We start from the raw sequence: 10,000 nt of genomic DNA on the forward strand, positions 1-10,000 counted from the left end.
AGAGGGAGAGAGAGAGAGAGAGAGAGAGAGAGTACCTGTTTGGTTTGGATCGTGGATCACCTCCATCCTCTGCAGGTGGAGGTTGGTAGGAACAAACTGCACATTTCTGTCGGCCTTCCTCTGAGACGATTTAAAACAAGAGGAGCCTGAGGAGAAGAGAGGAGAGGAGGGGAGGAGAGGAGAGGAGAGAGGAGAGGAGAGGAGGAGAAGAGAGAGGGAGGGGAGGAGAGGAGAGAGGAGAGGAGAGGAGGAGAAGAGAGAGGGAGGGGAGGAGAGGAGAGGAGAAGAGAGGAGAGAGGAGAGGAGAGGAGAAGAGAGGAGAGGAGGGGAGGAGAGAGGAGAGGAGAGGAGAAGAGAAGAGAGGAGAGGAGGAGAAGAGAGAGGGAGGAGAGGAGAGGAGAAGAGAGAGGGAGGAGAGGAGAGGAGAGAGGAGAGGAGAGAAGAGGAGAGGAGAGGAGAGTGTGTAGATGAGAGAAGAGAGGAGGAGGGAAAGAGACAAACAATGTCTATCTATACTTCCTTATTACCTGATGTTTAATCAACTAATCAGATGGCAGAACAGGTGTGTTGGTCACCTGGACCTGGTCTCACCTCTCAACCTGTTGAGCTCTGACACTGTCACCTCGTACCAGCCAATCAGCTGGCTGCAGACTGATGATGTCACTCCTCAGTCCGTCCCATTCAGGAGAAAGGTCACAGAGGTCATTCAGCTCCTTGATCCTGAGAGAGAGAGACAGAGAGACAGAGAGAGAGAGAGAGAGAGAGAGAGAAAGAAAGAAAGAAAGAAAGAAAGAAAGAAAGAAAGAAAGAAAGAGAGACAGGCAGACATACAGACATAGGGAGGGAGGGGGAGAGGGGGGAGAGAGAGAGAGAGAGAGAGAGAGAGAGAGAGAGAGAGAGAGAGAGAGAGAGAGAAAGAGAGCAAGAGACACACACACACACACACACAAAGAGAACTGAGCCTTTGTGTTGAGCCTAAAGTCCTAATTGTGACCCGTGTCTTCATTTCATTCATCAGTTGTCTTTGTTGTCAAGGGGACCAACAGGTGTCATAACGCTACATTAGTCTTAAGACTACTTTAATGTACCAGGTCACGGGTAGGAGTCGGAAACGACGGAAGATAAGTCTGGTGGCCAGCGCCCTCGTACATACAAGGAGCAGCCCCGTAGTGGGTACACTTTGTCCGTGAAAAAGTATTGTATTTAAATGGTCATTTGTTGAACTTCTTCCTGTTTTCTTTTTTCTGCATTTGGGTCAGAGTACACACACACACACACACACACACACACAAACATACACACACACCTGGCCTTCTCCTCCTGGATGAGGTTGTCCAGGAGCAGAGTGGGGAGGTGAAAGGTCAAAGGTGACTCAGACATTTGCTCCTTCACCAGCATCCAGCAGTCCGTCTCCGTGGGCAACCGGTACACCTTCGACACCCTGCTACACAACACTACACACACACGCACATTGAGACTCACTCATCGGAATATATATATAATAGAAACTCATGTATTACAAAACACACCCTGCTACACAGTAATACACACACATAAACACACACACACACAAACACACACGCCTGTCACCTGCTCTCATCAAAGGGCAGTCTTCTTTGTCATCAACGGATCCGTGGAGTGAGTCACATAGAACAGAACACTGGAGAGAGAGAGAGAGAGAGAGAGAGAGAGAGAGAGAGAGAGAGAGAGAGAGAGAGAGAGAGAGAGAGAGAGAGAGAGAGAGAGAGAGAGAGAGAGAGAGAGAGAGAGAGAGAGAGAGAGAGAGAGAGAGAGAGAGAGAGAGAGAAATTAACTGAGAGTGGAGGACGTAGACTAGACCAGTTGAGGGCTAAGCAAAGTGGAGAGCGGCCATGAATGTAAGTCAAGTTATAGATTTGCCGACCTAGGGCCTTCCTCCATACCAAGTAAGCCGAGTGTGGACTTGTGTACTTGGTAGTTCAGACATGGCAGGTTCAACTCGGGAGAACAAACTCCCGAGGACGGGAGGACGCAGGCAGTACCGTCATTCTGCAGTTGAAGTGACGTACTCCATGACGTCACCACGTGATTTTGTCATGGCAACACTCTGGTTGTCTTCACCCAATGTAACTAAATACAACATCAAACATAGACCGGTTGGTGCAAATGCATTCTGGGATACGTGGCTGTCCCAAGTCCACACAAGTCAACTGCCGGGGAATCCCCAATTTAATGGGCGGAGCAAGAACAGGTCCGGCAGTTTGGAGCTCACTTGGCTAGACGAAGACCTTTGAATGGAAAAGTACTTGGACTGAAACTGATGACTTTGCTATTGGGGGTGAGGTGGTTGCCATGGGGAGGATGCGGTTGCTATGGCAAGGAGGTGATGGGTCGCCCCCCTGGGTAGAAGACCGGTTGCTATGATGAGGCAGTGCTGCCGTTACTATGCATTATGCAAGGAGGGGGTTGCTATGGTGAGGAGGTGGTGGGTTGTCAGGGGGAGGAGGCGGGTGCTATGGGAAGGAGGTGGTTGTCAAGGGGAGGGGCGGTTGCTATGGGAAGGAGACGGTTGTCAGGGGACAGGCGGTTGTCAGGGGGAGGGGTGGTTGTCAGGGGGGAGGGGCGGGGCTATGGGGAGGAGTGTTTATGTAATAGAGTGGTTGAAAAGCAGGAAAGTACTAAGTTAATCTCTCTATCTTCATAAGCATGCCAGGATAACATAGGATTACTGATGTCCACCATCCATCCTCTCTCTCTCTCTTTCTGCATCTCTCTCTCTCTCTCTACCTGGTACTCTGGAGGGCTTCTCTCCTCCCTCTCTCCGGTCAAACTGGACGTCTTCTCCTCCACCTCGCTCTCTCCATCCATGGTCCTAGGAGAGAGACACATGAAGACAGAAGGAGAGATAAAGAGAGAGAGACAGTTGGGGATGATTCGCATCTAAGTCATGGTGTTGTGACCACTTCCTGCCTGTCTCTCTGTTCTAAAGAGCCTGCAGAAAATAATAAATATCAATACCAGCGTTAAACAACACAATCAAATCTAAAACACATTTTCATTTAAAACACTGTAAATATAAACACGCAAAATATAAAACACAAAAAATAACACATACAATATCAGATTACAGCACTAATGTTCACTGTTTTTAAATAATCATGAATAATTATCATCACACATGTTAAATTATCATGATAATAATAATAATAATCAGTGGGTGACTTGGAGTCAAACATAGCATCTATTTACTATTTTGTAATTACAACTCAGCTCTTTCTCTCACTCTCCATCTCTCTCTCTATGTCTCTGTCTCTCTGTCTCCCTGCCTCGCTCTCTCACTCTTTACTCTTTCTATTCAATTTAGATTTAGCTTTTCTGGCAAGAGTTGCACAAAAGTTGCATTGCCAATAGGCTGTAAAAGAAGCCTCTCCCTGTGAACACTGAGATAAGGCTGGAGTGATACCTGAACGTGTGTGTGTGTTCCTACCTGTTCCTGTGTGTACCAATCGGGAGGGGCGTTCCTTTACAAGCCCCGACTATCTTCCTACTGCTCCTCCCCCTACTTCCTGTTTACTACCTATGCACTTCCTGTTTCATCACATTACCAGCTTAGTGCTCCTTAAACACATATACACACACACACGCACACGCACACACACACACACACACACACACACACACACACACACACACAGAAAGACCATAGCCAGTGCAGTTCAGTAGAGACAGACAAACTAACTACACTGTCCATATCAGGCTGTCTGTCTTGTCTTGTCCATCTCTCTCTCTCTCTCTCTCTCTCTCTCTCTCTCTCTCTCTCTCTCTCTCTCTCTCTCTCTCTCTCTCTCTCTCTCTCTCTCTCTCTCTCTCTCTCTCTCTCTCTCTCTCTCTCTCTCTCTCTCGCATTCATCTTTCGTTGTGTGTGATGGACTGGTGTTATCCACCAGTTCACACATGTCCACATCCTCTGCTGTAATCCTCTTACACACACACGAATGCACGTACAATCACACACACACACACACACACACACACACACACACACACACACACACACACACTTACACACACACACACACACACACACACACACACACACACACACACACACACACTTATACACACACACACACACACACACACACACACACACACACACACACACACACACACACACACACACACACACACACACACACACTTATACACACTTACACACACACTTACACACACACACACACACACACACACACACACACACACACACACACACACACACACACACACACGTTCTGAACTCTATCTCTATATCATAACTTCCCCCCAAAGCTACTCAAAACGATCAAATAGCGAGTGAAAGCAGTTTAATAGTTGTACTATTATTTTCTACTACACACTTTTTCCACAAGACACATGATAAGCAGACTCCGAGCGATGCGTGGGTCCAAACGGATTAAGTAGCACAGAACATTGCCCGGACTAATCGTCTTCACAAATGTTAACCTAAAGCGATGTAAACATTATAGACAATGTATTACACAATCAATGACATTACATTACATAACGTTAGTTGTTGCAGTGAATGGCGAACAGGAACCGGCGAGGTTGAGGCAACGAACCAAGACACCACTTTTGGGATAACTGTAACGGAGAAAACATCACCTGCTGCACAATAGTGTAACATATTGTTCATATAAGTGTGTATTTGTTATGAACTCACCTGTTCAGCAGGTCCAAAAACCCTGGAAGATAGAATACATATCATATCTTATCATATCACGGCGATCCAAACTTTCGGTTTGTTTCGGGATGGCTGCTGCCGGCTGCAGTCTCAAGTTCACCACCAGGCGGCGGTCTGGTACTGCAGAGAGTACAACCCTCATATATATATTAAAAAAATGTTAGTATTTATTTACTAGGCTGACATGCATGTCTGTTTGCCTGCCTGTCTGTCTATCTGTCTGTCCAAATTGATTATTTGGTATTGGTTTATAATCATTAAGTACCAAATCTATTTATTACTAATGGTTGGTTGATTTAATTGTTTAATTGCTTGGTAATGTGTTTAATGTGAGTAATATGATAAATAATCTTGATTGATTGATAAATGTTTTAAGTTTGCGTTATGTGATGAATGTACTTGATCTGTTCATTGGTCTGTTAATTGGTTAATTGGTTGATTGGTTAGTGTGTTGGTGTCAGTGTTGCTGGTGGTGACTCCCGACAGGTCGCAGTTCCTTAAGTACGACAGCTTCACCGTGCTCTGTGAGGAAGACAAAGGTGAAGACGAAGAGCAGCTGGAGGGGTGGAAGGTGATGAGGAACACAGTGATGGAGAGGTGGAACACACACACACACACACACACACACACACACACACACACACACACACACACGTGATCTCCAACTGACTATATGTGACCTCTGGTTGACCTCTGATGGTCAGGCTAAGCCAGTCACGTCAAGCCAGTTTTATTTGTGTAGCCCTTATCACAGCTCCAGTCTCAAAGGACACATTATATAACCCCTCAGCCCTCTCAAGGCCTTAAAGGAGAAGCTCCCCAGACCCAGAGGGAAGACGCCTCGAGACAGAAGAGGGATACCTCCTCCGGGGACGGCTAGGAGTGTGATAATAATAAATAATAATTGATAGGATTTATATAGCGCTTTTTTTGGTCACTCAAAGACGCTTTACAGTGAAGGGGGGACCTCACTAACCATCACCAATGTGTAGCCCCCACATGGGTGATGCACACGGCAGCTGATCGGCGCCAGAACGCTCACCACACACCAGCCTGAGGTGGAGAGTGAGGGAATTTATGAATCTGCCAATTAGACAGGGTTGATAGGTGCTGCCTGGGCAGACACGGTGGCTAGATGACTAGCTCTATGTCTGCTACATTGTTAAATACTAGTCTGATAAGTTATATATAATGATCTGCGTTTAGGTTGTGATCGACCAGCTCCCAGGGCCTTGAAGGAGGAGACGGGCTTGGATGAGGTCATCGTGGAAGTGGTCACATGACCAGAAGACAGCCTCGCTCTGGGTTCTCCCCCTGCGCCATCTTACAGAGGATTCCATACCTCAGACTAATCGGCCAATCAGAACACCCTGGCGTCTTCGTCACCGGCTGGCGTCTCTAAATGTATAAAGTTGTAGCCACTGGACAGGTACTCGGTCATGGACCATTGGCCAATGAGCATCAGAGATTTAGAAATGAAGCAAAAAAAAAAGTATCTATATATACGTAGTTATTTTATCCTTTTACTTCCATGAAATGTAAATATATGTACATTTCATTGTATTATGTATTATAATTTTTACCATCTATTTGTTGTACCTAATTACATTTAACAGCTCAAAGAACAACTCTGTGTCACAAACCCACACATTGTTTCCCGAATTAAGCAAGTTTAATTTGTCACTGCCAAATAGAGACTTTGATAGAGTTTGATTGTTTATTTTTATGAGTTTGGCTTGGCACAATAATTATGCCCTTATGACTGTTTGAGAACTGTGAGAGAGGTTAGAGGTGATGGATATGTCAGAGGCGGTGATTAGCTTTGAGGTGGTGGTGCTGGCGCCTACCCGCAGTCAACACCAAATTCCTGTCTGACAGGAAACAACACTTGATTTATAAGAAGAAAACAACACACCTTAGTATAATCTATTAACTCCATTTAGTTGAATTACTTGAACTCAGTCACCTGGAAACCAGACGAATCTGCTCACGTTGTATTTGCCAGCATTCATACCAGCAATTGCTAATTGAGAATCTGGCGAGGTCAGGCTACAAATTAAGCGCAAAAAATACAGCGCAAATCAGAATGAGAAGAATAAAATACCATGGCAGTGATTTTGTGTAATGTAAGTTCTATGTATGTCTATATCTATGCCCCGTCACTTTTAGGGCGTGTGTGTTTGGTGCGTTGGTAGTTAACTCCGCCCCGCCTGTCCAACCTGCTCCACCACATCCAGCGTTTGTCGTCACATATCCGGGAGGATGGAGTTGTTAGAGTTTTCCTGATTCTCACTCGTTATACTGACTTGTGAAATACCCTAAACGCTGTGACCGTATCGTTGGCAGCTTTCACCACAATATGCACAAAGACAGTAACTTTAAGTAAATTACAAAAGACCCGGCGCACTGAGAAGAGAAGATACGTCGTTTCTTACTTGGAAGGTAACCTCGCTCCCAGGCGCTCATCTCACAACGGAACGCCTTGACCGAGATGCCCCGAATGAGCGTTATTGGAGAGAGAAGGCGGGACTTTATGTTATATTAATTAGGCGGCGAGGGAGGGACTTCCAAATGAAGGTTATGCGTTTCCGTAACATGTTTATGATATCTTTTTTATTTACATGTTTATTTCCAGTGTCGTTGTTATTCTCGCTCAGAGGACTGTTAACTGGTATACACAAGTTATAGGAAATAAGAGACCGGAAAGTGCGTTGTGGTAGACCGGTAAAATCCTACAATTCAGGATCCTCTCTCAGCCTAAGGTTGACTAGTTTGTTGTGTTCTGGTCCGTGACGCTTGAAAATATTAATACCATGAATAATAAATGTTCGTTAATAGAAGATAAGATGACCAAAGTACCGACACTGACCTAGCGTAGCTGTATAACAATCTAGAGCTGTCTATAATATATATACCGGTATAAATAACAAGTCAGTTCAGGGCAACCTTATCTAGGCGCTGTAATGTTGATAAGATATCTTATCTACATCACAGCACATTTTAAAGGCTTAAACACCTGTCGGAGTTAAATGTGTATATTAAACCGTGTTTAATATGAATTAAAAAAAAAAAATGTTTGGCACTTGGTTCACCTAATGTGGAGACATTTGAAAGACCAACTATTTGTCTGAAACTTCCTAAAAAGTGTTTTAATAAGAACAGCTCCGCATACATTCATGTTAATATCAATAAAATAAATATTGTGGTTTTAAAAATGCATGTTTCCCTTGGAATGGAATTGCTGGTGTCTGGCTTCGCATCTGATAGGCGTACATAAAACTTAGTATAGTGGGCCTACTGTAAAAAGCAACCAGAATTCACAATATATAGACCTAGTGAATTAACCTGAACTCGTTTTTCATGTGTGGCCATTTATTCAATGTTAACTAAACATGAACTAAAATAGTACATTTTCTTTTAACACATAGCCGACTATCAACCTGGTTTGGGATGTCTCTGTTCCCCTACTGTCCGCTAGGTGGCGCCCGCGCCTCGCACTCCTGTCCTGTAGTTCACCTGCTTTCTGCGTCTGTCGTGGTGTGATGCAATAGGATGGATGAATAGGATTTGTCCATTTATACTTAGTCGTGCATTTCGGAGCAATTTCCTCAACGACATTTTAAGTATTGCATAATTGAGGTTTTGTTATTTAATAAACATATGTATTATGATTAAGTTTATGTTTTCTGATGGAAACTCCATGCGTCAAATCAATTGCTAAGGTCACATTCTAAACATCCTTTTTAAACAAGTGCATCATTAAGGTTCATGGACTTTATTAACAGCAGGAGTTTCTATTCTATCAATAGGGGGAGAAACATGGATGGAGAGGAGCGCAGGGGAACTGGCAAGAACCTGCAGAGCCAGGTATCACCACCTCCTCCCACCACACTGCTGGTTCTACTGGGAGAGAACCAGTAACCCCCAAGTCTGTCCCTGGGAGTTAACCGGTCCCCACCCCAGTATGCTACTACTCTACTGGGAGCTGTCCAGTATAGCCACAGTACAACCACAGACCTCTACTGGTTCTACTTGCAGCTTCCCATTACAACCACAGATTTCTACTGGGAGCTGCCCAGCACAACAACAGTCTGCTATTGGTTATACTTGGCACTAGCCAGTATAACCACAGCCTTCTTCTGGGAGCTGCCCAGTATATTTGACTGGTCATGTGTGTTGCTGTCTTGACAGGAAGGGAACAGGAACAGGAACTGGAACCACAACAAAGGACATTTATTCTCCTCTCAGAGCGGCCCGGGGCACAATGCAGGTACCAGTCGGACCATTACATCACCCTGGTGGGGGGGTGGTGGGGGGGTGTTGAGTTTGCTGATCATCTGTAACTCTTTCCAACCCCAGCCCCGCCCTCCTCACCGCAGGAAACAGGAAGTAAACTGGTGGTCATCCCCGGCAACGACAGAACCGCTGTCGGGGAAAAGCTGGAGACAGTTCGCAAGTGGACCATCACTACGTATATGGTGAGAGAGAGTATCACTATGCATATGGTCAGAGAGAGAGAGTATCACTATGTATATGGTGAGAGAGAGTATCACTATGTTTATGGTCAGAGAGAGAGAGTATCACTATGTATATGGTGAGAGAGAGAGAGTATCACTATGTATATGGTGAGAGAGAGAGTATCACTATGTATATGGTGAGAGAGAGAGTATCACTATGTATATGGTGAGAGAGAGTATCACTATGTATATGGTGAGAGAGAGAGTATCACTATGTATATGTTGAGAGAGAGAGAGTATCACTATGTATATGGTGAGAGAGAGTATCACTATGTATATGTTGAGAGAGAGAGTATCACTGTATATGGTGAGAGAGAGTATCACTATGTATATGGTGAGAGAGAGTATCACTATGTATATGGTGAGAGAGAGTATCACTATGTATATGTTGAGAGAGAGAGTATCACTATGTATATGGTGAGAGAGAGTATCACTATGTATATGGTGAGAGAGAGTATCACTATGTATATGTTGAGAGAGAGAGTATCACTGTATATGGTGAGAGAGAGAGTATCACTGTATATGGTGAGAGAGTAACACTACCTATATATAGAGATCTCTCTCTCTCTCCCATAGTGTTCTAGACAAACCCGACCTCTCTCTCTCCCCATAGTGCACTAGGCAGACTCTCTCAGAGAGGCTGGGCACCGGGTCTCGGACCGTGGACCTAGACCTGGAGCCCCAGCTTGAGGACCTGAGTGTGGACCAGCAGCGCTACAGTCACCTGACCAAGCTGGCCGACACCCTGGCCAATCAAATGGCT

General features: G+C 45.0%; 1 protein-coding gene and 1 pseudogene across 2 annotated transcripts in view; one reads left to right on the top strand and one right to left on the bottom strand.

Moving 5' to 3' along the window:
- LOC311368231 (type II inositol 3,4-bisphosphate 4-phosphatase-like) overlaps positions 1 to 2,868 on the bottom strand; it is a 9,612-nt pseudogene extending 6,744 nt beyond the window's left edge. The window contains exons 1-5 of the transcript XR_014684235.1: positions 2,767 to 2,868; positions 1,591 to 1,660; positions 1,307 to 1,454; positions 592 to 720; positions 36 to 146 (exon numbers count right to left, since the gene is read on the bottom strand). The product of XR_014684235.1 is annotated as a type II inositol 3,4-bisphosphate 4-phosphatase-like (transcript). The remainder of the gene's footprint in view (positions 1 to 35; positions 147 to 591; positions 721 to 1,306; positions 1,455 to 1,590; positions 1,661 to 2,766) is intronic.
- A 4,139-nt stretch (positions 2,869 to 7,007) lies between these two features.
- Positions 7,008 to 10,000, top strand: part of LOC311368376 (arfaptin-1-like) — a 5,046-nt gene continuing 2,053 nt past the window's right edge. The window contains exons 1-5 of the mRNA XM_084487176.1: positions 7,008 to 7,162; positions 8,530 to 8,587; positions 8,912 to 8,990; positions 9,080 to 9,198; positions 9,851 to 10,000. The exon at positions 9,851 to 10,000 is cut by the window's right edge and continues 72 nt beyond it. Coding sequence (XP_084343302.1) covers positions 8,540 to 8,587; positions 8,912 to 8,990; positions 9,080 to 9,198; positions 9,851 to 10,000 — 396 coding nt within the window. The 5' untranslated portion in view covers positions 7,008 to 7,162; positions 8,530 to 8,539. The remainder of the gene's footprint in view (positions 7,163 to 8,529; positions 8,588 to 8,911; positions 8,991 to 9,079; positions 9,199 to 9,850) is intronic.

The sequence above is a fragment of the Micromesistius poutassou genome (assembly GCF_964030765.1).
Source record: "Micromesistius poutassou genome assembly, chromosome: 23".
In the NCBI taxonomy this organism is placed as follows: Eukaryota; Metazoa; Chordata; class Actinopteri; order Gadiformes; family Gadidae; genus Micromesistius; species Micromesistius poutassou.